The sequence below is a fragment of the Engystomops pustulosus genome, chromosome 3, assembly GCF_040894005.1.
Source record: "Engystomops pustulosus chromosome 3, aEngPut4.maternal, whole genome shotgun sequence".
Lineage (NCBI taxonomy): Eukaryota > Metazoa > Chordata > Amphibia > Anura > Leptodactylidae > Engystomops > Engystomops pustulosus.
The window spans coordinates 62921256-62949097 of NC_092413.1; the positions used below are offsets into that span (position 1 = coordinate 62921256).

Sequence of the window (27842 nt, forward strand, 5' to 3'; positions counted from 1 at the left end):
GCCAATTTCCATTACGGGGTTAAACGCTGGGAAAAAATCGCTAATATATTTTGATAGATCGGACATTTTGGGATGCAATGATACCTAATGTGTTTATGATTTTTACTGTTTATTTAAATTTATATCAGTTCTAGGGGAAGGGGGGTGATTTAAACTTTTACTTTTTTTACTATTTTCTCATTTTTTTTAAAACATTTTTTTCCATTATTTTATTGCTAATACTATATAATGCAATACTACTGTATTGCAGTATATACCGTATTTTTCGGCCTATAAGGCGCACCAAAAATCCTTTAATTTTCTCAGAAATCAAAGGTGCGCCTTATAGGCCAGTGCGCCTTATATATGAACTTATACAGAAATGTACTACAGACAAGATGTACTGTACATTTACCAGTGTTTAATAGCTCCATCCCCAGAAATTTCCTGCACCTTCCCACACAGTATACAGGGTCCCTAGCTCCTGAAGTGCCCTGGCACCACAACTAACATTTTGCCCATCCTGCCCTCCCCTAGCACGGAGAGACCGGAGCTGCCATAGTGCCGACCACCAGGCAATCATCATCATCAGTAAACAATCCCCCATACCTGCCAGCCCTGTAACAGGGGAAAGAGAAGGAGCCACAGGGAACCCCACAGGAATAACAGCATGGCTGAGGAGGGAAGGAGAAGGGGCAGAGGGAGACCGCTTAACCCCTGCTGCATCACCCTGCATTAACCCCCAGCAGCCCATACCTCTGAGATCTGAGCTCTCTGACACGCTGAAGACAAGTTTCCCGGGAAGTGTAGCTGGCCTGAACTGTGCACAGGTCTGCCACCTGCTAGTCATTTTTAGGTACTGTATTTGATCCTGCGCCTTATACTCCAGTGCGCCTTATATATGAACCTAGATGTCTTAGCAGGCATTTATTAGAGGTGCGTCTTATACTCCAGTGCGCCTTATAGGCCGAAAAATACGGTAGCTATTTTACAATGATTTTTAATAGCCTGCCCTCTGGTGGCTATTAGAAATCATTGCACCTGGCAAGCCCTACGAGTCACAATGAGACTCTAGGCTGCCATAGCAACCGATCGCCGCCCTCCAATGACGTTCCAGGGGGCGGCGATTGGAAGCCCATGGTGGAGCCCATGTGAAGGTAAGTTAACTGCCGCGATCGGTGCCAGCACCGACCGCGGCAGTGACAGGCAGGTGTTGGCTGTTTTATACAGCCATTACCCGCTGTGTATGGAGAGAGTTCAGCTCGTGAGCTCTCTCCATACACCCCTTGCGGCACGAGGACTATATAGTTCGTCCTCGGTCGGCAAGGTGTTAAACTGTTTTTGTATGTATATTGTTTTAGAACCTATTTACCTAACAATTGTATATTTTTATGTGTACACTGTATTTTCATATATATTACATTTTACAACTTAATAAGTATCTGCTTGTAGCCTTAGTTTCTGGCGATGTAGCATTACCAGGATCCATCATTTAGCAATAATATATATAATTTCGTAATTGTTAGTCTGTAATTTGGGTTTGTTGAGGGACTTATGAAGACAGGGGCCTATTTGCCTTATTCATTTTAATTATTAATAGAAACATAGGTGGTGGTAGTGGGCCTACAACAAAGCCTAAGGGTAAAATTTAGAGTGAAGACGCCATCTAGGGTAGGTGGAGGAGCTTTATGTGCTAAATTGGAGGCTCTCTAGCGTATATATGCACCTCATGACATAATTCAAGAGTTGGAGGTCCATCACACAAGTTCTAAAAGGAAAAAAAAATGTGTCTCATTGGTTATATGAAATGAAGTCTATTTTTTATTCTTCACATACCTGCTTTGTGGCCTCCACAAGGCACAGTGGAGCATGGGCGTTTTGTTCTAACTCTTTCTTTACAGTAGAATACCAGGCTTGGCATTGAAGTAGTGTGTCCTGGTGACTAACATGTTTCTGCAGTTCCTTTTCCAAACTCAAATACACCTAAGTACACCAAAGGCAAGAATACAGCAAGTCAAAACCAAAATGGATTTTACTATTGTAGATTTATATTTTATGTATATTTTTACCATGATATAAAGTTCTTAAATGTTAAGCCCCTATTGATGTTTACACAATAAAGATAATTTTTACTCCCTTACTTTACAATTTTACTTTGTTTTATTGCTGTTTTAACTCCTATAACTCTCCCTGATGGCCAGTGTAAAATTCCAGAGTATGGAATGAGTATGGTATGAGATGCTGTGTGCCGACAAAGTGGTAAGATTATTAGGGTATTTTCATTTAGCTTCTGAACAATCTATTAGTATCTGACACATATAAAAAGAGAGAGGAGACAGATCAGAGATAAGAGATGATGAGATCCATGAGATGGATATAACACACAATGACACACTTCAGCTCTGCTACATCTGAGCTATAAAACAAACATTAAGCTCTGCTGTACCTCCTTCCCATGCTATACAGATCTTATCTTGCTTGTCTGAAGTGATTTGAAAGATCAACATCCATATAACAAAGTCCAATATTATGTGTAAATATAGCTGAGATTGTTATAGTAGATCATACACCAAAGCACAACAATGGATACTACAGGATACTATAACTTACCCTCTGCACAGTACTACAAATAGCTGAGTAACTGTCTCTTGTTCCTTGTAAATGTGCTTGTATGCTTTGTTTAAACTTTGATTGCAGATGTTCTGGACAATGAAGAACCAAATTTTCTCCCTTCAATTTAAGACTATTCAAGCGTTCTTCAAAACTAGAAATATCCTCCATCATTGCCTGCAGAATTATGAAACATTAATTTTGTTATATTTACACAAATCCATCCTTTGTATATACTGTATATCTGTTTTATTTACAGTATGTAAGAAGACTGGCTATCACATGTAGTGGATACTGCATACTTGTCTGCTTTGAATCTACACAAAGAGAAGTACAAAATGTAGATATCACGTAGCAGACTATTGGATCTTTACAAATTAGTTATGAAATTACTTTTCCTATCCATTGATTTAAAGGAAACCTACCACTTGAAATGGCAGGTTTAAGAAGAAAACACCGAGCACCAGCTCAGGGTGAGCTGGTGCCGGAGCTTATTTTTGTTAGTGTTTTAAACCGCTGTATCGCGGTTTAAAACAACTTTTAAACTTTATAGCCGGCACAGGGAGGTACGCGCTCGGCGCTTACCATGCGCGTACCTCCCTGCGCCGGCTATAAAGTTTAAAAAGTGTTTTAAACCGCGATACAGCGGTTTAAAACACTAACAAAAATAAACTCCGGCAGCAGCTCACCCTGAGCTGGTGCTCAGTGTTTTCTTCTTAAACCTGCCATTTCAAGTGGTAGGTTTCCTTTAATTCTTTTCAGGTTTGCAACTTTCCTCCTTCTATTGAGGAAAATGTGCATTAAAAAGGCTCATTAAATCACATACAGCAATGAGAACCAATGAACAATATTTACATGCAGTACAGTGCTTGTGGTTTGGTTTATATCTCTATACCTTATGATTAGCCAGTTGCTGGGTAATTGTCTCTAGGTTGTTGCTCTCCATTAGGTCAGAGGTTACCAGTCTGCTGGACATCTGCAGGAGCCACTTCTCCACATCCTGCAGCTCACAATTATAGCTTTCATGTTCCTTGACTTTGTCCTCCATTTCAGCAACAGTCATCTATTTTAGGATGCATAAAGGTATCAGCAAAAATTACAATGTACGATTGGCATAGCATCTCTTTAATAATAATAAATGTTATTACTTTCAATAAGCTTATGTACAAATGTATAGCATATGTTTCTCTCCATATAAAAAAAAAGTCTTGAGGTATCTGTATTCATGTTTATTCAGTGCAGTATTAAGGTTACTTTATGTGTGACTGATGGCTGAGGCCCCCAAAGTACACTGATTGTTGCATTGCTTGCTTTTTATTATGTTCTCTGATACTTAAATGAAGTGCATTATTATCCGCTGGCAGAATGTTGTAGGGAAATGAATTGGGATTTCTATAAATCCATTATTATTTCTGTCCTCTAGGCTGCTTCTGAGACATTCCCATTTTCATTTGCAAGCTATTTGTTGGTTCACCCAGGACATGTCCTTAACCCCATAGCGCAATAAGACGTACCCTTACGTCTTACTGCGCATGGGGGAGTATGAAGAGGGCTCACGGGCTGAGCCCTCTTCATACTCACCGGGCATTTGCTTCATAATGAAGCAAATGCCCGTCGCTAACACCCGCGATCGGTGCTTGCACCGATCGCGGGTGTTAACCCTTTGATCGCCGCCGGCAAAGCTGCCGGCGGCATTAAAGAGCCGGCGGCGCGTGGGCGCCGCCATCTTGGCTCCGATCGTCACTCCCCGTGACGTCACCGGGGAGCGGCGATCCGTTGCCATGACAGCCTCGGATCACACAATGATCCGAGGCTATCATGTTTTAGGCCATCTATTACAATGTGCGATCTGCACATTGTAATAGATGGTATGCAAAATCCCCATATACTGCCATACTGTAGTATGGCAGTATATGGTAGGATCAATCAGACAACCTAGGGTTAAAGTACCCTAGGGAGTCTGAAAAATAGTGAAAAAAAAAAATAAAAAAAAGTAAAAAAAAAAAAATTATATTAAAAAAACATAAAAATTCAAATCACCCCCCTTTCCCTAGAACTGATATAAATATAAATAAACCGTAAAAATCATAAACACATTAGGTATCGCCGCGTCTGAAAATGCCCGATCTATCAAAATATAATAACCGTTTTTCACTGCGTTTAACCCCGTAGCGGAAAATAGCGCCCGAAGTCGCAAATGGCATTTTTTTGCCATTTTGAAAAATAGAAAAAATTCTATAAAAAGTGATCAAAAGGTCGCACAGTCCTAAAAATAGAAGCATTGAAAACGTCATCAGAAGTCGCAAAAAATGACACCACTCACAGCTCCATACACCGAAGTATGAAAAAGTTATTAGCGCAAGAACACGGCAAAATGAAGAATTTTTTTTCTGTACAGGAGGTTTTAATTTTTGTAAATGTATGAAAACATTATAAAACCTATACAAATTTGGTATCCCCGTGATCGTATTGACCTAATGAATGAAATAGACCTGTCATTTGGGGCGCACAGTGTAAGCTGTAAAAACCAAGCCCACAAGAAATGGCGCAAATGTGTTTTTTCATCATTTTCACTGCATTTAGAATTTTTTTCCCGCTTCCCAGTACACGGCATGGAATATTTAATACCATCACTACGAAGTGCAATTTGTTACGCAGAAAATAAGCCATCACATAGCTCTGTACACGGAAAAATAAAAAAGTTATAGATTTTTGAAGGTGGGGAGTGAAAAATAAAAACGCAAAAACGAAAAAGGGCCTGGTCCTTAAGGGGTTAACAGCCTTTGAACCCTGGACCCCTCTCTCCATCAGTTAAGCAGAAGATTTGACTGTTGTGGTGCAGAGGGGACAATCCAGGAGCACCAACTGCCTCATTAGGAAATGGATTAAATGGGAATATCAAAGAAACTGCATAATGGACATAAATAATAAAGGTATGTTGGAAATCACAGTCCACAGACTATAAAATGTAAAGACAGCATGCGACCGCATGTGGTAAATGATGTTCATGTTTGAGGTACTTGCTTACTTTTTATGAATTTAAATGTTAAATGGAATGTAAATTTATAGTACAATTGTAAATAAAAACTTTTGCCTTGCTCTGCATTAATCCAAAATAAGCAATTCTTTCATTTCCATTCATTAGATATTGGCAGCTGTTTGTCATCTAACAGGCTACAAGCTAGCAGTTACCACATCCCTCTGACAGTCTTTGCTTAGTTGGTTGCCATGGGAATCCATAGCTAGACTCATGAGAGGAGGGTGGATGGATGTTATTGGGAGGAGTTACCAGCACATGCTATCAGTACAGGGGAATATCAGTCCTGGCAGCATGTAAAAAGCTCCAGGACCTGCAGTGATATCATAGGCATGTGACTGATCACATGCTTCAGGTCATCCAATTACATACCAGGAATTAGATGTAATAGAGCTATTTGTGTTTGAAAGTTAGAATAGTGTAGAAATGTGTATGTATGAAAATGTGAATGCACAAATAAAGTACCCATCAGTTCTAATGAATGGCCATCAGATCCTGCACACACAGCACAGTGTATAACCTGTGTAACCTCTCTGAGCAGATGTCTTTGCACAGAAAAGTGGTGGTCTGCAGTTAGGAGGCAGCTTTCATAGAGTATAATGGCAAAAAAAAACCTCAGTGATTGAATAAAAAAAACAAACAGTCTTTCAGGGAGGAGGTCCTCACAGAGAGGCGGCCTTCTGGGGAGGTTACACTGTGTGTGTGTACATATACAGGCAGTCCCCTACTTAAGAACACTGACTTACAGACGACCCCTAGTTACAAATGGACCCCTGGATGTTGCCAATTTACTGTACTTTAAGGGAACCTGTCACCACATTTTTCACAAATACAGGTAGTGGCAGGTTGCAATAGAGCCCTAGTAACTGACACCTTTCTTTTACCTAAAAATGATTCCCCTGAGATTCCCATATATTCAACTTTATAGATTTACCTGGTATCTAAGCATGTCTACAGCGAGTCGAGGAGGGCGTGGCCTCTTTGGGCTGAATCCAGCAGCTCCTCTCACCCCTATCTCTGTATGCAGCTGTAATGTCATGTGACCAGGGTGACATCATCATAAGTCCTTTAGATTTTAAGAATTATAAAACTGTATACCAAGCATATCTAATGAAATCACAGCATATTGTATCACATGAAATCACAGCAGCCTGCATGGAGAGAAGTAGAAGTCCATGCAGGCTGCTGCAATTGTTTTATGTCGTCAGATATGTACATGGGGTAGAGTTTGCTAATTTTAAGTGGCTTAAGGAACTGTGATGATGTCACCCAGGTCATATGACATTAGGCCAATCCCCTCAACTCGTTCCAAAGTTACATAGATACCAGGCAAGATTATAACTATGATTTTATGGGGATATGAGGGGAACTATTTTTAGCTAAAAGAAGGGTCAGATAGTTACTAGGGCTCTATAGGAACCTGCCACCAGTTGTATTTGTGAAAATGCAGTGACAGGTTCCATTTTAGCCTTGGGCTACAGTAAACAGCAATAACAGTTATCAAAAGGTGTCTGCAATAAAGCTTTATTGTTAATCTTGTTTCTTGTAAGAATCCAACATAAAATCCAATTGCCCAAAATAATTTGGCTGGGGTTACAATGATAACGTATACAGTTCCGACTTACATAAAAATTCAACTTGAGAACAAACCTACAGAACCTATCTTGTACGTAACCCGGGGACAACCTGTATATGCCTTACCCTGCACTAGATCTCTGTACAAGCAGTAACACTAATTATGCAACATGATTGGCTGGGTTTCATGTTCACGTAAATGCTCTGAGTTCTAATGGCATCATTGCCCATAGCTGATGTCACAACCAGGAAGTCCCACACACTTCAGGAAAAGCTGAGAGTGTTTTATAGATAGCCTCATATATCTATTAGCCCTATATCTCAGGATAGGAAGAAGCCAGAAGCATGATACAGGTATAATTGGAAATATTGTCAAAGCTGTGCTAAAACTATTTTCTGCCAAGTAACTTTAAAGTTATGCTTTAATATACCATACCTTGAACATATTGCATAGACCTTGATAATCTTTCTGCAACTTGTTGATCTTTTCCTCCACAAAGGCATCAGGAGTTGTTCTAAGCAAGGCTTCACCTTTCTCAATCACAATTTTGATGGAGGGCTCACGTAAAAGGACCGCCTGTTGTATGGACTAAACACAAAGCAAAATATTTCCAATTTGTTTCATTCATCAGTGCTCTCCCACGCAGTGACTCTGAGCATGCACAGTGCAGCAGTGAAAAGCCACAAGTTGTAGACCATCTACTTATATGATACCTTATATAATTTATGCTAAGGAACAATAAATAATACAAAACAGAAGCCAATAACTAAGGGTTATTCATTCTACAGCATGGCAATCAACAGTGAATGACGAACAGGAAAAGAAGCACAGACCACAAACTACAGGTAGTCCCCTACTTAAGGGCACCCGACTTACAGAAAACCCATAGTTACAGACAGACATCTGGTGAAGCTCTCTGAATGCTTTACTATAGTCAATAATCAGCTGTAAGGTGTCTGTAATGAAGCTTTATTGATAATCTTTGGTCCCAATACAGCAAAAAATGTTTAAACTCCAATTGTCACTGGGGATAAAAAATTTTTGTCTGGATCTACAATTATAAAATATACAGTTTCGACTTGCATACAAATTCAACTTAAGAACAAACCTCTGGACCCTATCTTGTACGGACTGCCTATATTGAATAAACATTATAACATCAAAACATTTACTTCTAAAAAGATTCTTTAAAAGTTACCTTATACTTTGCTAGTTGTGCCTTCTTTTCATACAGTTCAGTTTTGGGTTCCACTTCAGCTTTCAGAATGTTCTGATACTCTGTCAGCCACTGAACTTGTCCACTGTGCTTGTCAGAAAACTCCTTTGCATGATGGAGACCCTTTTCTAATGCTGTATGTTCCTTTCTAACTGAACTTGTCAGCTCCTCTAACCTTTCTACATAGTTGTGTATATCTTTCTCCAGCTGCTCTGCTTCATCTCCGCCCAAGTACTTGAGACCACGTTCACCCTTTTCACGGGCCGCTTTCAGCAGACTGTGACCCAAATCCATCTCACTTAATAAAGCCTATGGAGAGAAAAAGTCCACAATGTAACGTTAACATAAGCGAATATAAACAATCCCCTTATGCAGATCCCATCATGACTGTTGCATTGAATCAGTATTCCAAAGACTTCTTAAGGTAAAAAATTGTACCTCAAGTTTTTTCATTTTTTTCTCTAGTGCTGTCTTATCCAAAACTCCTATATCTGTTGTTATGTTTTTGAAGTTCTGAACAGCATCAGTAAACCAGTCTGTGTAATATTTAATGGCAATGTCAGACTCCTTGATGTTCCGAATTTCCTCTTCAAGGAAATGGATTTGCTCCTTAATTTAAAAAAGAAATAGTTAATAACACCAGTCATGTAATTCAGAAGTTAACTTAGTCAACAAGGCAATCACTATAGATTTTATTCGCTGTGCCTGGTACAGCAGCTCAGACCAGTTCAGATGTAAGAATGACCAGCATTACCAGGCAAAGCCAATGCAGTATATATTGTGATAATGAGCTGTGTCTGGAAAACAATGCTGCAGCATTTCTTGATAAAAAATCATTTTGTTGAACAATTTTTAAGTTTTATCAAACACAAATCACAACTACACAGTGCAAATAGAAGACAGATCAAGGAACAGTGAGATCAGAGCTCAGAACAGTCAGGACAAAGAATCAAATATATCAAATATATCAAGTCTTGGTGAAATTTAATTGATTACCAAATTAATCAAATATATTTTCTTAAAAATAAATTATATGTATATAGACAAGCATCAATTATACAGAATTTTGAAAAAATATCATGAAGCATTTATAAAACTGGAATGTAGGGGATTGATCCAAAAGGGATAAATTTAATCCTCCAGCACACAAAAAATATGATAAAAAATCTTGGTTCCTTTATTTAATCCAATAAATTATTGGATTTTATTTTTGTACCAGTATGTACTAAATAAAGGAACCAAGATATTCAATCATATTTTTGTGTGCTGGTGTAGTAAATTTCTGCATTTGGATCATATTCACACCGTTGTGGTTTCCTCCCTTCCACTCCCTTCCTCTGCACACCAGTTTGAAGAACTTCTCAGGTGGTTTTCAGTGCATCATAAGGTAAGCTGACAATGTTTGTATTGTTTTCCGTGTAAATACAATAAATTTTTTGTTTGCACATTCTAGGGGATAACGGTATGTTTATTAAAAGATAGGTATATTGATGCAATTATTACATATTTTATATATTATATTTTATATGTGTAAAAATAATGGTTAGTCATAGTCTTATTACTGATAACATTAAATTAGTGACAGAGTGAGCACCCTGAAATCATCCATATGATATTAAAATAACCTCACTATGTTAATTTTTAAATTGATTTAGACTTTTTAGTTCTATATATTTTATGTTTGTCTACATAAATATGAAAGGAAACCATATTTAATGAATTTGGTAATCAATTAAATTTCACCAAAACACTTTGCGTATTCAAATACATTTCCATCATTTTGGAGCCAATTATTCAGATCCTTCGATGGATCACAACAATGGATGTGAAACCAGCCTCAAAAGAAGAAAAAGTTTTTAAGAATTTACCAAAATATGAAGTCTAACAGCCTGATAGCGAGATGTTAGAAGGGTTGCCATACTCCCAATTCTGCTGCTGCGGCCTTCTTCTAACACTTGCTGGGCCAACGAGCCCACCTCTTCAACTTCATCCTTGTAGACCATCACCTCCTCATGCCATTTCTAAATGAGGAAACAAATAAGCAAGCTTTACAATGCAGCACATTTTATAATGATAAAAATTCTATCTGAATGCAAGATAGCAACTAGCACGAGTTTACATGCTTAAAATAATGTTGCAACATTTTGCAACTTTCTCTTTAAAAAATGACTTCAAAACTTACCCTTTCTTATATTCAAAAAGGTAGAGTTTTTTTTAATAAACTACTACAGTTCACAAATATCCATAGGTTCCATTGCTATGGAATGATTTTGCTGTTTGGAATTACCTTCATTTGCTGAAGCTGTATCTCCTTTGTTGCTCGGTCTGACTGACGCCCTGTTCTAATATACACTTTTCCTTCCACAGAACTCAGCCATTTGTCTGTCTTCTGAAACTTCTTCTTCATCAACTTTAGCTTGCTGAGTGAGGTATTGATGAGGTTTCGACCTTCTGCTAGTCTCTGCTGATAAACTTGCCAGTCATGTCTTAAGGATTCCAGCTCTCTGTCTTCTGTGTGAGGAATACTCCATGGCATAACATCTTCTCTTATATGCAAGGTACTATTCAAAAGTGCCTGCCCTTCTGCACAGTTCATCTGAAGTTTCTTTAGAAGAAAATGAAATAGCCACTATTTTACATCATATTATTTATCTAACTGAAGTAGTTTTGTTAAATTTGAGGGTGAATATAGTCTTTATATAATGATAAGAATTATCTAGACATGTTACTAAACAAAACCTATATGAACAATGCTGAATCATAACTTTGCATATAGGCCATGGACATTTCTTTGTTTATACAGTAGCTACATGATGTGCCCCACAACATGTCCCCAGGTGTTCTATAAGAAGAGACCATGCTTGAAGAGAGCATCATTTCATTGATTTCGACTGAGTTAAATGGAACCTGTCATCAGGAAGGTAATTCTTACACAATGATAGGTTCCAATAGTCTCTGACATTTTGATTTCAAAAGAGCCTTTGTGGTGCATCTGTGTGGTAAGCATGTGGTGAGCCCCCATGAGGCACTTACATGAGAATTGCTTGTGGTAGTTATATGATGTAAGCAGGAGGAGGGAGCAGGGAACCGACTGAGCGGGGGTGGCCAATGATCGAGCATGAGGGGAGGATAAATAGAGTAGAAAACTACTAGTGCCATATGAGCTGCCCCACCCCCAAGGACTCACCACACACTGCTGGCAGCAGGCTAGGTTATGTTAAAGTAACCTTTCCTAATGTATAAATGACCTTCTTGATGACAGTTTCCTATTAACATAGATTCCCATTTCAGAACAAAGACAAGAGTGAATGAAACAAAGAGCCTAGCACTAATAATAAATGTTATCAGGGAAAAACACCTTTTAGACAACATTCAAAACCATAGACAATAGTAGGTGTGCCCAATGCAAGTGTATTTTCGAGAACCTGAAAATCTGCTGAAAACTTGGCTTTTTATAAATCTTAAATCACACCAATTCTCGGCCATTCTTGATTTTAATCTTGATTTTATCATCTAAACATACCTAAATTTTTTGCACAATTATTTGTGTCCCAGGAAAAGAATATCTGTGGTGAATGGGAAGAAGCCTGGCATTGGTTTACTGCTTAGGTGGAAATTTGCTTGTGACTTTCAGTTCTGCGATCTTGGATACCCCCACTGCTTCTTCTCTATGTCCCCAACTCTCTTGGTTTCCCAGTCTTAGGCTGCATTCACACGACCGCAAGGGGGACGTATATACGGCCGATATACGTCCCCCATAGACGGCAATGGGCATGCGGCGCCCTACGGGAGCGGTACGGTGCTGCACCGGTACATGTCCTATTTTTTCAGGGCATACGGCGCCGTGCGCCATATATCCCTATGGAGAGGGGCGGGGGTGAACAGCGCTCGCCCCCTCCTCCTCTCCCCGCACGCTGCCCTGTGCCCGCCGTGCTACGGTACGGCGGGCACCAGTCGTGTGAATGCAGCCTTAACATTATGCCCCTATGCCTTGTATCTGTTCCATCTATGTTGACCCCTTAATTTTTCTATGTTCTCCATATCTTTCTGCATTATCTATTCCTTTTTCACTGTGCCCTTCTTCATGTTTCCTACCCTTAACATTTTGTGCGACCCTATCTCATCTCTTTTTGTACCTGGATTTCTTGCACAGCAATGAAGGAGGAATAACTTCTGGTGTTGGCTGTGCACTATACTGATAACATTCGGCCCTTTACACTCTGCACTGTATCCATGAATAATATCCTAACTGTTCTTACATGTCACCTAATTCTCCTCATGATGACAATACCCATAATACTCTGTGCTGTCCTAATAATATACAGCCTCCAATACTTTTCATTCCACTGATAACATACTGCCTCATACTGTTCATTAATGTGAAGACACACTGCCTCTTATACTCTTCACACCATTGATAGACTGGGGCACATTTACTAAGAACAGTACAAACTACACTATGTGCAGTTTGGATGTGTATAGTGCAGAGTGCGCCAGATTCAGGATTTCTGGCGCACATTCTGGATGGATCTGGTGCCCTCTGCATTGTCCCGACAGAGTGCACTTACTTTTTTTTGGTGCACCTTTAACACAGGTTTGCATGATAAATGTGGCATCGGAATGCTCATTTTAGTGAAGAAATTTGTGTCGCATGGAGAATAGTGCAGCCGCGAGACAAAACGGTTGTGTGTGACACAAATGTGGCGCAGGCAATACTTAAATACCTGTGCAAGCAGTTTGCACTAAAAAGAATGTACAAAGTCTGATAGAAAACTAATACTCTTTATTATACTGATAACATACTGCCTCTAATACTCTTCATTGCACTGATGACATACTGCCTCTTATACTATTCATTCCACTAATAACATATTGCCTCTAATAATCTGTGCTGTATTGATAGTATACTGCCTCTAATGCCACTGATAACATACTGTCTGTAATACTCTTCATTGCACTGATGTCTCTAATTCTATTCATTGCTATAATCCTAGTGGCGTAACTACAGCAGATGCAGCCATATTAGCTGCTATGGGTCCTGCAATGTCAGGGAGCCCTGACATTTGACCTGACACACTAAAGAATGAAGCATGTGCACTGTTATTTACATATTATGGTGCACATTGTACAGCATAATATGTAAATATGTATATAACAGTGCACATAATCCACAATACACAGCAAGAATTGGCTGCGGAGATAAGAAATGTTGTGGGAGAGAAAGGCAGACCAATAGGACTAGAATCTCAAATTCCCATGTATTTTCTGCATGTGGTCAGTAGCTACTGAGACACATCTGTGTAAGTGCATAAATGTATAAAATGTGCGTATGTGAGTATACAAATATGTATATTTTCTGAGGGGGAAGAGGGGCCCCATTCATAAGTCTGCTATGCAGCCATGCCTCTCCTAGCTACGCCCATGTCTGACTCCTCAATGTACTAATACTATTCATTGCTGTGATGACATACTGCCTCTAATACTATTCATTGCTGTGATGACATACTGCCTCTAATACTATTCATTGCTATGAGGACATACTGCCTCTAATACTATTCATTGCTGTGATAATATACGGCCTCTAATACTCTTCATTATACTGATAACACACTGCATCTAACATTCATTATTATACTGATAACATACTGCATCTAATATTCATTATTATACTGATAACATATTGCATCTAATATTCATTATTATTCTGATAACATATTGCATCTAATATTCATTATTATTCTGATAACATATTGCATCTAATATTCATTATTATTCTGATAACATATTGCATCTAATATTCATTATTATTCTGATAACATATTGCATCTAATACTCTTTTTTATAGTGATAACATACTGTCTCTAATAATCTGTGCTGTGCTGATAATATACTGCCTCTAATACTCTTCATTATACTGATAACATACTGCATCTAACATTCATTATTATACTGATAACATATTGCATCTAATACTCTTTTTTTTATAGTGATAACATACTGCCTCTAATAATCTGTGCTGTGCTGATAATATGCTGCCTCTAATACTCTTCATTGCAAAATTTATCAAATTAGTTGGTGAATCGCCCAGCCCAAATTGTAGGTTTACCTGTAGTTCATGAAGAGTAGAGTCATACATCTCTATATCACCATCAAACAATACTAGACAGTTAAGCTTCTCACTTTCTTGCTGTAGCCAGTCTTCAAATGTCCTGAGTGCTTTTTGATAATTTTGGTGGTCTGACACCATTTTCTCTGCTTTGGTGATGGCCTCCTATTAAAATGTAAAAATGTATATATGTATCATTGTTATACTTGTTCTTAATATATGACTAATTTAATAGAATGGGCTCAGTGGTATCACGTTTGAATCTTCCATCATACATCAGAAGTATTGGCCAACATATAGCTTAACCATAGGAGGAAGCATCTCAGACTAAAGCAAAACGAAGGCCACTGACTTGCACTGTTAAAAAGTCCATTTTTTCCCTTTCTTTGGGAGGGGGGGGGGGGGGGAGTCTTGTCATATGCTTCTAACCATATACACCACTAAAAACCAACATCTGAACTTCCATAAATACATACATTTTAAAGAACATTGCTTTACCTTAACCTTTTCTTTCAGTGTATTGTACCGTTCACGTAAGTCTTGCAATTCTAGTTGGGTAACATAATGCTCGGTCATACTGGACGCTTTTTTTTCTATGGTCTCTAGTAAACTGGTGTGACTTAAAACTTCTTCATTCAATAACTGGAAAACAAGGTTATCATTTCAGTATGGTGAGTAAAGACTGGATGCATTTTTAATACAGCTCTGAATATATTAATTTATATCTGTTTTAGTACACGTTTTAATAAATGATACCCAACGACTACCCATATGTGTAGGTAGCTCCCAGACAATTTGTTGTCTCCATGTGCTCCATGCACCCCTGGCAAAGCAGGATTAAACTGTTGCCAGACAGCCCTCTCATCAGCAACAGCCGCTAAAGGCAAGACAAGGCATTACATCAGGGCAGGCGCGAGCACTGGGCAAACCTGGGCAAGTGGAGCCCAGTGCTGCTGTGGTGGTGGGGGGTGTCCACGTACATAAGGGGGATCCACATAATCCTTGTAGTTGAAAGGGGCTGTATACAAAATAACTGTAAAGGGGCTGTATAGAAGATAATCATGAGGGGGTTGTTTGGTATGATAAGATACAGAATATTTTAGGGAACAGGAGACTGTTTTAGTTTCTGAATTTTTAATGCCACCATGTGAGTTCACAGCTTAGGGGTGCTGTCGCCCAGAGGCCTACTGAGACCTGGAGCCGACCCTGTGTTATATGGGTGACAACTGCAACTTATTTTGACAACTTAAGCATCTGAATTACTTATTAGAAGAGTTAAGTACATGCTAATACAACACCAACATACTGAATGCAAACACAGTCATTGGCATATTTACCACACTTTGTAAATGTGTTTTAAGGTTATATGGTACCGTGCCATGCACAATTCACTCCTTTGGCAGCAGTATGCTAGCTTTTTGTACAGCTAGCATACAGCTGCCATATACTGCCATATGCAAGGGATCCAAAAGTGATGTGTTAATCATACAACTATATAAGCAAAGAGGTAAAATTACATATTTGTTAATATATATTTGGACCATAATTATACACCTTAGTTTTACTCTGTGCAGCAATTTTGTCTCTCAGTTCACTGTACTGCCTCTCAGGTTCAATTAGCTTCTCGTCCACATTATCCATCCAGCTAGTGAATTGCCGAACATCGTCCTGATAACTTGTCCATTTGGAGAGGGCTCCATCCAGTTGGCTGTAATTGTAAAGATATATATAATATAAAAGGAATATGTTAATGCAAACATATGAAGAGGAAACAATTTTTGAATAGTTGTTTTATTATTATTATGAACTGCAAATTAGGGTTTTATGAGGTTATCTCTATACAGTGCGCATATTTGCCATACCTTTTACACTTAATAGAAAATGATAGTAGTGATGCCCATGAATCTTTCAAGTCTTTTAATTGCTTCTGAATGGCAGGGGCCCCATCAGGAGATGTGTTTCTCAGAACAGATTCCCCTCGTGTAAGTATCATCTTCATTTGAATTTCTTTATCCTGCTTCACCAGCAACAAGGCCTGTAAGAAAGACATTGTGATCTAGTGAGAAAATAACCTTCAAATGATTTACGAACAATGTACACACCCTGTAAGGTACCTTATAGAATCCCTACAGTTTCATAGTACAGGCCTAGACACTATGCATTATTTATACAGAAGTCACAATAACAGAAAAGATATCCCCCAGAATAATCTAAGCAATCTGCAGTATCATCCAACACAAATGTGTTGTGGCAACTGGAATCAATATGAAACTCTTTCAGCTTTGTGTAGGACAAAATGTAGAATGCAAAAATACTAGGAGACAAATGTCTGGGTATAAGTGGTCTGATCAAATACTGTATGTTGCATCTGACATTGAGAAGGACTATGTCAAAGCCCAAACAGTTACATTTGTATATTGCTAGCTACAGCTGCAAAACCCACTGAAGACAACTGGGGCAACTGCATCAAAACAAAAATTGCTCTAGGGTGACCTCTCATTTTTTTAAATTAATTATTTCTAAATGTAGTTACCTCCAGCTTTGACATCCTGCTGTCCAGGACACTTTTATCTGCAGTAGGCAGACAGTAGGTTTGAATTAGGTGAACGGCATCATTGATCCAGTCTTGAAGATCTGTGAGATCTTGTAAATACTGTTGATGCTCGGCAACTATTCGATCCATCCTTGACATTTTCTCCTAAAAGAATGAGTTATTTTAGAGTGCTAAATTTATCTGTCGATAACTTCTACATCGATAGTACTCAAAAGGCCAGTTTGTTGAGCAACAGGTAACATTCTTGTATTGAGAAGGCAATAACAATAAAAACTCCTTCCACACAAGTATGGTAGTAATCCAATTAAAAATATGGAAAGTCTTCTCATTAATAAATAGTGTATAAATTACATATATTAAAACTGTCAATTTAGGTAAAGGGCATGGAAATTGCTGTGGAACGGGAATTCATGTCTGAAAAACTAAGCATGAAAGTGGTAAGATTATTAATTAAAGTAGGTCCAACAATAAAGAAAGATTGGAATGAGAGACCTCATAAAAATTAATTGGAACAATGGGGGTTATTTATCATACACCGGTGCTCCATCGCAGCCCGATACATCAAGAGGTTTCAGCCTCTTGATGTATCTGGCGGGTCCTGCGCAGTGTTTATCTTTGCTCTAGGCCCTGCCTGGTGTAGAAATAAACGCAGCCGGCAACTTTTCACATGTGAAAATTCGCCGGCTGCAGTGAGTGCGTAGACATGGGGACAGTAACACCCCACGCCAGCCAAATCCCCGCTGGCCACGCTCCCCCTTCACGCCCCACATGCGTGAAGGTGGCAGATTGTGGAAAATAATTGCAAGTGCTACCAATAAGCAATTATTTTGACGTGGAGCAGAGGCCCTGATACATATCAGGAAAGTAAAAACATTCTTAATAGGTACTTAAAGAACTTGGCTCTGCAAGTTTCTTGGCTGCCAGGGGTGTAACTTGAGGGGGTGCAGAGGTTGTGATTGCACCCGGGCCCAAAAGGTTTAGGTGGCCCTTATGGTGTCACTTTCCCATATGAGAAGATTATTACTATAAACCATACATTATAGTCGGGGGTCTGGCACAGACTTTGCACTGGGGCCCATCAGCTTCTAGTTACGCCACTGATGGCTACTTTTGGCATGAACAGCCATTCAAGTCTCGCAAACTATGCAATAAGCCTGGTCATGGAAAGGGTTGCTGCAAACCCCCAGTCTCAAGATAGGTGCAGGTCCCAACGGTCTATTGTATATATGACATATGCTATGAGTCTGTCTAAAATATATTAAACAGGAGTCTACCACTTTAGTGACAGAGGGGTATGTATTAGAATTACAATGTTTGCAGATAATTCTAAGCTCTATAAAGTTATGAACATCGAGGAGAATAGTGTCATTTCATACATATTTGGGGAAGCTTGAGGCTGATAAAGTTTATACAGGTCCAGTCAGGGACACTAAACCACCTCAAGTTTTAGTGTTGAAAATCGCCCTTTAGAAAATCCCAAGGTGCTGGCTAATAAAAAACATCAATACTTACTTGGTTCCAGTGCTCCCCACACCTGAACATTCGAACAGTGAAGACGGCGTACTACAACCCCGTTTCACTGTGCATGTGCCGAGGTTCATTTAAGTACTGCACTGGCACAGTGAACACAAGAGCTGGGTCCGATGCGCCTCATCTTACTCATCTCTAGGTAAGTATAAATGTTATTTTTCTTTTAAAGTGCCAACAGAGGGACTTGTAAAAGACGTTTTGTGACACTAACCCATCGGTCTATAAGGACCTGTGGGTGGTTTAGTGGCTCAAATCACCCTCACAGGTACTCTTTAATGTTGGTAAATGTAAGGTTATGCAGAGAAAAAAACTAAAAGTTTTGATGTAAAGGTTCTGCATGCTTATTCAACCTTATATTGACACCACTTATTAAAAACTACTTTCTGTTAGAAAGGATATAACTTACAACTACAATACCGGAATGTAAAGCAATAGAAGAAAATATTCCGCAGGCAACACAAAATCCATGCACAAAGCCCATTCAGACATTACCTTTGTTAGATTGCTTAGTGCTAGGTACTGAGAAGACAGCTGGGAAACCCTGTGCATATAGCTTTTGCTGGATGACTGGCCTTCCCTTAGCTGTTGAGCCTTCTCTTTTAGTCTGCTGATCTGCAGCTCATGGCAACTTATTTCTTCTAGGATGGACTGGAGGGCACAAGCAGATATGAGACAGTATAGAAAAACGCAAGCCACAAACAGCAAGATACAATACATATTAAATGTGTTATTTGGTTGACATAAGCATTAGGTCACAAATGCAGTAGCATTAGGAAAGCACATAGCTAAAGAAATGCATGAGTTACAAAAAATAAAGCATATTAGTATTAAGACTAATTAATGTGCCTTACCTGGAGTTTCTGTTGTTCCTTCCTCTTAGAGGGCAAGTCATGGAGACGATTGTTACTGTCTTGGACTAAGGCTTTGGTATTTGTCAGCCATTCCTGAACTGGTTTAGCGTTCGTTTCAAAATCTCTCATTTGGATCTTTAAATTCTAAAATGAGGACAAATTGAGAAAAATACATAATGATATATATTAGGCATAAACCACAAGATGGCAATGGATATAATTCCCCATAGGAACATCAAATCACATCTTTTTTTTCATTTTCAAAGGAATAACAAATTAAAAAAAAATATCACTAGATCTGCCTGGTTGAGGAGGAAATGTTGCCATTTTTTAGAAGAATAATTTTCATCTTTTAACACCACATTTGTTGCTATACAGGCAGTCCCCAGGTTACATACAAGATAGGTTCTTTAGGTTTGTTCTTAAGTTGAATTTGTATGTAAGTCGGAACCATATATTTTATAATTGTAACCCCAGCCAGATTTTTTTTGGTCTCTGTGACATTTGGATTTTAAAAATGTTGGATTGTCATAAGAACCAGGACTAACAATAAAGCTTAATTACAGACACCTTTAATAACTGTTATAGCTGTTCATTGTAGCCTAAGGGGAAAGTACAGCAAATTACCAATTACCAGAGGTACGTTTGTAACTAGGGGTTGTATGTAAGTCGGGGACCGCCTGTATATAAAAAAAAATATATAAAGAATTTGAAGGAAATCTACCATCAAATCAAGCATGATTGTGCTAATCTGTGCTAATCTTCATCCAAGGCCTTCTTCCTTCTACAAATAAATATTTTAATTCTGCTCCTCCATGCTCTGGCATCACATGCTGTTACACTATGCAAAAGCACTTCCCACTGATCCCTCGGAAATTCCCCCTCCCTCTGCCTGCTGTAATTGTGAAGCTAAAATGCGCAGGGGCTCTGGTAACACCCGCCTAGCTCATTAGCATTATTGTAAAAGTTGATTTTAGAAGGAAGGAGGCCGTGGATAAAAAAAATATAAGTTGATTACCACAGTCACAGTGCCTGGATCCATGAGTAAGTGTCCCTGGTTTATGCTAGTTTTTCTACTTCTGGCAAATTTACCATCAAAATCAACACCGTTCACAACACAAACACTACCTCTAGAGCAGATTCCTTCAGATGAAGTGATGAAATGAAATTCTTCCAATCTTCTTTTGAAGTAAGAACCTTCTTTTGGATAGTTTTTATTTTTTCTTCCGGCACTATAGCGCACAAAAGTTCACCCCTAGCTGTCACCAGCTGTAGTTTCTGTTGACCACTTTCACTTTCAGAAAGACATTCCTAGAAAAAAGGTAGAAGCTAAGTGCCAACCAGGGGCGGATCAAGATTACCATGGGCACTGGGCTGTATGAATATTATAGCACCTACAAGAAATCATTTCCTACATATGGTACTAGAATCAAGCTTCTTGGGGAATGGAAGATGTATCCATTCTGCTTGCCTACTAACTGCAGTTTCAAGGCCCTTGGTGGACCTTCAAAAGTCCGGAAATGGCTCTTGTGCATTGAGAGCAGGAACAAATGTACAAGGATTTCATGGGTGAAGGTCCTTTGCAGTATAAAATTTGGTGGGTGGTTTGGGGGCTATGGGCCCCTTAGAAGGTATTCCTATTGTAGGAATGTACACAGGATATAACAAAACTGTTTGATAGCTGAGGGTCATTCCCCTCGTACCAGCACCTCTTTACAGAATGAGAATCCCCTGTTCTCTGGCTTCCTGGTGAGGCCACCACCACATGAAAGTAGACGGGGAATATAGAGAAGATTTTATTCTATGGGAGTCATGTAATTGTAAGAACATACTTATTTTTAACTTACCCTCATGCAAATGACAGGAGGTACTGTGGTTATAGCAATAATGTAAATAATGAAAATAACTGCTTATTATAATTGTAGGATTTTCCGTACCTGAATCCTTTCAAGACTTGCTGAAGTTTCTTCTATACCATGGGGGGTATCAAAGCATTTGGCAGTTGTCACTTTCGCATTTACGAGCCACTGCTGAAAATCCCGGACAGCTGTGCGGAACCTCTGCTGCAAAATCTGTTCCTTACTTTGACAACTTTTTGATGTTTGCAAGCAAAGGCTAAAAAAAAAAAAGTTGAGAAAAAAAATAAATATCAGTAACATAATGTAAGATTTACATTTAAATAAACATTTGAAGCCATTTTCTTTTAATTCATTAACTCCGAGTCTAAGTGACAGTCAGGAGTTAAGCCATTAGCAACTGTTTTTGTTTTTCCTCTTTCATTGATTATGGTACTTTTTGGCTGGTGTATTTTAGCAAGAGAGCAAGTCTATTTATGCATTTTGTGCAAATCGGTAAAAATGATAAGCACACCATAGAAAACATTAAAAATTGTTCAACTACCAACAACATTTTTAATAAATGCCGCCCGATGAAGACTGATTATAATTGGTAATGCAACCTTTCCTTTTACATGTGATGGATCTTGTCTATGAAAAAAAATTATCTGGTTCAATACCTGTTGTATTCTTTAATTAGAGCAGAGACTTTCGTAGAATATACACTCAAGTCCTTAGAAAATTTGCAAAGCTCATTTAGCTGGGTTTTTAAGTCATCTGTAACAAGTTCAGCTTCTGCAAGTGCAGTCAGGGCCTCCTGAAAATAAAACATACAAAATAAAATTGGGGAAAAAAATAACATTCCTTGGCCAATGTATTCCACAACCATAAATAGATATTGAAGCATATCTCCATTTTTAGATTTTGGTTCTTGTTTCATGTTTGGAGCTGTAGATTGATGTATACAATGTAGTACATATGACACATCAATCAATGATTAAAGGAAGACCAAAACTCATAAGCATGCAGCACAGCCCATGACAGTCTGTACAGATACACAGAAAACAGGAGGCCAAAACACTCTTTATAAATTGTACATTTTCAATCAAATGTTTCTGAGAAAACATTTTGTATGAGATGCCTAGAAATAAGAGCTTATGCATGTAAATGTCCATACTATCACCTTGTTTCTCCATGTCTGTGCAGGATACAGGACTGCCATAAAGGTTTTGTATAATATGGCCATATACACTCACCGGCCACTTTATTAGGTACACCATGCTAGTAACGGGTTGGACCCCCTTTTGCCTTCAGAACTGCCTCAATTCTTCGTGGCATAGATTCAACAAGGTGCTGGAAGCATTCCTCAGAGATTTTGGTCCATATTGACATGATGGCATCACACAGTTGCCGCAGATTTGTCGGCTGCACATCCATGATGCGAATCTCCCATTCCACCACATCCCAAAGATGCTCTATTGGATTGAGATCTGGTGACTGTGGAGGCCATTTGAGTACAGTGAACTCATTGTCATGTTCAAGAAACCAGCTTTATGATTCCAGCTTTATGACATGGCGCATTATCCTGCTGAAAGTAGCCATCAGATGTTGGGTACTTGTGGTCATAAAGGGATGGACATGGTCAGCAACAATACTCAGGTAGGCTGTGGCATTGCAACGATGCTCAATTGGTACCAAGGGGCCCAAAGAGTGCCAAGAAAATATTCCCCACACCATGACACCACCAGCCTGAACCGTTGATACAAGGCAGGATGGATCCATGCTTTCATGTTGTTGACGCCAAATTCTGACCCTACCATCCAAATGTCGCAGCAGAAATCGAGACTCATCAGACCAGGCAACGTTTTTCCAATCTTCTACTGTCCAATTTCGATGAGCTTGTGCAAATTGTAGCCTCAGTTTCCTGTTCTTAGTTGAAAGGAGTGGCACCCAGTGTGGTCTTCTGCTGCTGTAGCCCATCTGCCTCAAAGTTTGACGTACTGTGCATTCAGAGATGCTCTTCTGCCTACCTTGGTTGTAACGGGTGGCAATTTGAGTCACTGTTGCCTTTCTATCAGCTCGAACCAGTCTGCCCATTCTCCTCTGACCTCTGGCATCAACAAGGCATTTCCGCCCACAGAATTGCCGCTCACTGGATGTTTTTTTCTTTTTCGGACCATTCTCTGTAAACCCTAGAGATGGTTGTGCGTGAAAATCCCAGATGATCAGCAGTTTCTGAAATACTCAGACCAGCCCTTCTGGCACCAACAACCATTCCACGTTCAAAGGCACTCAAATCACCTTTCTTCCCCATACTGATGCTCGGTTTGAACTGCAGGAGATTGTCTTGACCATGTCTACATGCCTAAATGCACTGAGTTGCCGCCATGTGATTGGCTGATTAGAAATTAAGTGTTAACGAGCAGTTGGACAGGTGTACCTAATAAAGTGGCCGGTGAGTGTAGATATATATCAACTTAATTAATTGTCTATTGCCTTACTTCCTTGTTTATTTATTTTATTTATACCTCAGCTCAATCAACTGTGCTTGTTATGTATCGATTTTTTACTCTCTGCAACTTATCACTTCTCCATTCTATATTCCAGCAAAATTATTACCATACATATCTAAGGTAACCTGCAATCTATTACTAAAAAATGAAATGGAAAAGTAAAGTAACTTCCTCTTTTATATTCATTCATATATTTAAAATTTTTATCTCTATCGTTAAGTAACCAATTACCTATATATTATTGTTTACACATACCCAGCTATTTTTAATAGATCTAGTCATACAAATATGCTTTTAACAGTGGGTTGTGTTTCATTTCTCTCTAATATGAGTATATGAATCTTCCTTCAACATCATTCAACCCCCCTTCCCTCCTTCTACATCCCCTTCACTGCTATCGTACATTTTACATTATTTATATATTTTTTTTACTCTGTGAAATTTTTCTGCAAACTTTGTTTTTATATGAACTCTGTTTTTATATGATTTCTATTTTTAGTCTCACTTCACTGGAGAAAGGAGTCTTCGATACTCCGAAACGCGTTGTGTTCCGAGATTTCCAATAAATGTTAACTCTTATCCTATATGATGTATCACTTGGACTCTGTGTGTGCGCCGTAACAGACAGCATCCAAGCTACTTCTTCATACTTCGATCCTGACCGCCCTGGCAACCGTGTCTCGATTTTCACTGTCTGAAGGCAGCACCTCCATTCTACTGAGCGATATCTAGCGTTGTGCCTAATACAGCACAAACCCATCCGCTGAGCCTCAGTCCATTTGTGTATCTGTGTCATTACCAGCCATGTTCGACTAAAATTACTACTCCATGAGGGCTACCCGGGCTACCCTTGTTTGCCTTTCTATCGCCTTGCACTATTGTGTAAGTGTCATGTTCCGTATGTATTCTGTGTGTTTTTAAAGCCCCCTGGAGATTATGTGTACTGTATGTGTTGCATGTGTATATTATGGGTGTATAAATGTGTGTGGCTGGAAAGTTTACATGTATCTTTCTTGGAAGGCACAGGAGCACCAACTAACTACTTGTACTTTGCCTCAGTACTAAATTTTGGAATACTGAATACTAAAATTTGTGTATGATAATTATATATTATATTATATATATAAGGGTTTATTCTTATTGTCGAACTTTGGGCCTGTTTTATTTTCAGAGTTTTGGCCTTGTTAAAAGGGATTTTCCAAGTATGTAAAAAAATATAGGTGACTTATAAACTAACCTATAAGTATAAACTTTTACTTACTTTCTCTGGCTCTCCCAGTGTCCAACACCACTGTCTGTTAGTGCCAAGCCCTTGTTTGTTTACAGGGGTGGGCATGCTCGGCCCACCACCTGATAAAGACACTGGGACAGGGGATGGATGTATGTGATAGGCGTCCGGAAATTGTCAATGCCAAGCATGCCGGCCCCTGTAATCAAACAGGGGAAGGCACCGACGTCCAGTGGCTCAGGACACTGTGAGCAATGGCGAAGGTATAAGTTTGTTTTGATACTGCCCCCCCTCCCCCAGGCCACCTATATATATTTTTTAACATACTTGGACGAACTCTTTAAATTATGTTTCAATGTGGTAAATCTTTCTTTTCAGTTGGTGGTTTGTATTTACAATTTTTGCACTACCCAGTCAATCCTAGCACCTAGCACTCTTCGCCAACAATAGATTAGAGTGTTTTTTTGTTTTTGTTTTTTCTTTAAAGAAATTTTGACTCTTGAGAGCCATGTGAAAAATTTAAGAGTTTAACATCTGGATTCTGGTGTTAAATAAGGAGCAACGCAGGATAACTCAGACACAGCACACTTTGCATGGAGGGAGTTTTAGGTTTTCCTTTCTCTAATTTTTGTGGCTTTTTATGGGGCAGTGCTGAATTTGAGCAAAAAAAAAAAAACTTTCACTGCCACTTGAAAAAGCCACAAAAATTACAGAAAAAAGATAAAAAAAATTGCCATATCACTTCCATAATGTATATAAACATTGTAAATGTATTGCTTAAAGGACACCTGTCATCAGGTCTGTGTCACTAGTCTTGTCACTAATACCTGTTGGAGCAGCTCACAAGGATCCCATCCCAGCCTTTATCCAGTTATTTCATACATTATTCATTGTAAAATCATCTTTTCTTTATTATGTAAATGAGGCTGGTCACATGGTCAGAGGCAGTGATGTCACCCCTGTTCCCCCTCCTCCCCCTGCTCATGTCTGTGTGTAATGTATAGTAAAGCATGGCTAGTGTGTGTGCTGCATCTGCTGACATGCTGCATCCTCCTAATATACAGGTGACAGACACAGACATCAGCTACACATGAATCTGACATGTTCTGCTGTAACATGGCTGCCTGGAGCTTCTGTATCTCTCCTATACACACACACATGCACACACAGGCTGCAGGGGGTGTGGCCACCAGCACCAGGAAGCACATCATTATACAGCCTCACATCATTATACAGGCTGTCAGTCAAGCACTGGGGGTGTGGCAGTGCCTCCCACTCATGAATAAGGTGGACAGCTTGAATATGCTAATGCTTCATTGGACATTTCACAGGTCATTTGCATACAGCTTTAGGACCTCATTGCTTAGGTTTACAGGCATGTAGAGGGACAATGAAGGGATAGAGGCAATGCTCTCTTATGGCAGTTTATGAAAATATATTTAGTTTAGGGGGGTTATTTTGCATGACGGGTTCTCTTTAATTATAAACTGGTTGAGTCACTTGCAAATTTACATACAGATACATTTTATATACACTACAATGAAATAATTAAAGGTGTACATACAACACCTAGTGTGATTCTGTAAATGACCATACACACAAAATAAATTCAGTGCTTTATATTTTAGCACATGAAAGTATCCTACAATATAACCAGAAAGATCTGGCAATCAGTGTTGCTGATGTTTGGAGTATAAGAACAATTGGGCCAGTATTTGCATGCTTCATGTTACAGTGTCCAAATAACTAAGATTTTGGAGCAGAATTTCTATAAAATGTAGCTGACATTGTGTAGCTTAAAGTTTCTAAATATTCCTTTCTCCTGGATTATAAGTGACTGATGACATAGCTGTGAAGTTATTTGTTAGAGAAACAAATATGAAAGAAGTAGTAAGAATATACAGTCACCTTCTGCCTGTGCCAAGCCTCTACCATTTCTTTGTCTGAATTCTTGCCTTCCCCTTGCATAAGTTTCTGAGTCCACTTTTCCAGAAATATACTGAAACCTTGCACTGCATCTTCCAACTTGGAGACCCTAGATGTGAATTCTTGCTCAGAGATTGCCATTTGACTTGAAAGTGCTTCTAGTGTGTTCTGACTCTGACAGACACTCTCTTCCCACTGCTTCCAGTCTGCTTTCAGGCCTTGAATCTCTGCTTGCATCTGTTCACATCCACTAGCTGTGGTGTTTTTCTTGACTGCAGGAGCCAGAGCTTCGACCCTGCTCAGGCGTTCAACTCCAGTCTGTCTGGAATCCATCAACTCCTGTAATGGAAAAAAATAATCACTATAGTGACTTATACTGTTAGCAGCCTAGGAAGTGGAGGGAACACTACTAGTCTACTCTGATCTGAGATTTTCTCAAAAACCAGAAGAGGCAGAAAACTAAAAATAATTACTGTATACCACATGCAATATTAACCAGGGTAATGTCTTACTGAACTTGGAGAATATAATTAAGTAGCATTTTCAAGCAGTAGTAGTAGGATGTGGTTGGATGGATGAAAAGACTAAAAGAAGCACTCAGATCAGTAACCATATTCACCAGGAGACCAAAAGGGTATGAACAAAACTTTATTGGTTACCTAAATTTGTGTTAAAAATCGCTCATTTACCTTTACAAGTATACATTTTATGCCATATGCAAATGAGCTAACAAGTGTCACAAAGTGTCCGTCATCTGATAGGCTTAGAGGAAATGTCGCTGGCACCAGATCTGCTTGGGAGTTATTGCCAGAAGCTGGATATAACAGTACTGAGGTTTGCAGGAAGTCACTTCCCCAAGTTCAATACAATTACATCCATTT

General features: G+C 39.0%; 1 protein-coding gene across 16 annotated transcripts in view; it reads right to left on the reverse strand.

The window, feature by feature from the left end:
- The window catches only part of SYNE1 (spectrin repeat containing nuclear envelope protein 1), a 476843-nt gene that overhangs the window by 208716 nt on the left and 240285 nt on the right, over positions 1-27842 (reverse strand). For all 16 annotated transcript variants that reach the window (XM_072140948.1, XM_072140950.1, XM_072140965.1 and 13 more), the window contains 19 exons: positions 26944-27300; positions 21975-22111; positions 21397-21574; positions 20588-20770; positions 19460-19603; positions 19101-19256; positions 17058-17222; positions 16387-16559; positions 16079-16232; positions 15023-15166; positions 14525-14689; positions 10706-11023; positions 10287-10439; positions 8857-9027; positions 8401-8727; positions 7638-7790; positions 3485-3652; positions 2590-2766; positions 1816-1962 (listed from right to left, as the gene is read on the reverse strand). In XM_072140948.1, coding sequence (XP_071997049.1) covers positions 1816-1962; positions 2590-2766; positions 3485-3652; positions 7638-7790; positions 8401-8727; positions 8857-9027; positions 10287-10439; positions 10706-11023; positions 14525-14689; positions 15023-15166; positions 16079-16232; positions 16387-16559; positions 17058-17222; positions 19101-19256; positions 19460-19603; positions 20588-20770; positions 21397-21574; positions 21975-22111; positions 26944-27300 — 3570 coding nt within the window. The remainder of the gene's footprint in view (positions 1-1815; positions 1963-2589; positions 2767-3484; positions 3653-7637; positions 7791-8400; positions 8728-8856; positions 9028-10286; positions 10440-10705; positions 11024-14524; positions 14690-15022; positions 15167-16078; positions 16233-16386; positions 16560-17057; positions 17223-19100; positions 19257-19459; positions 19604-20587; positions 20771-21396; positions 21575-21974; positions 22112-26943; positions 27301-27842) is intronic.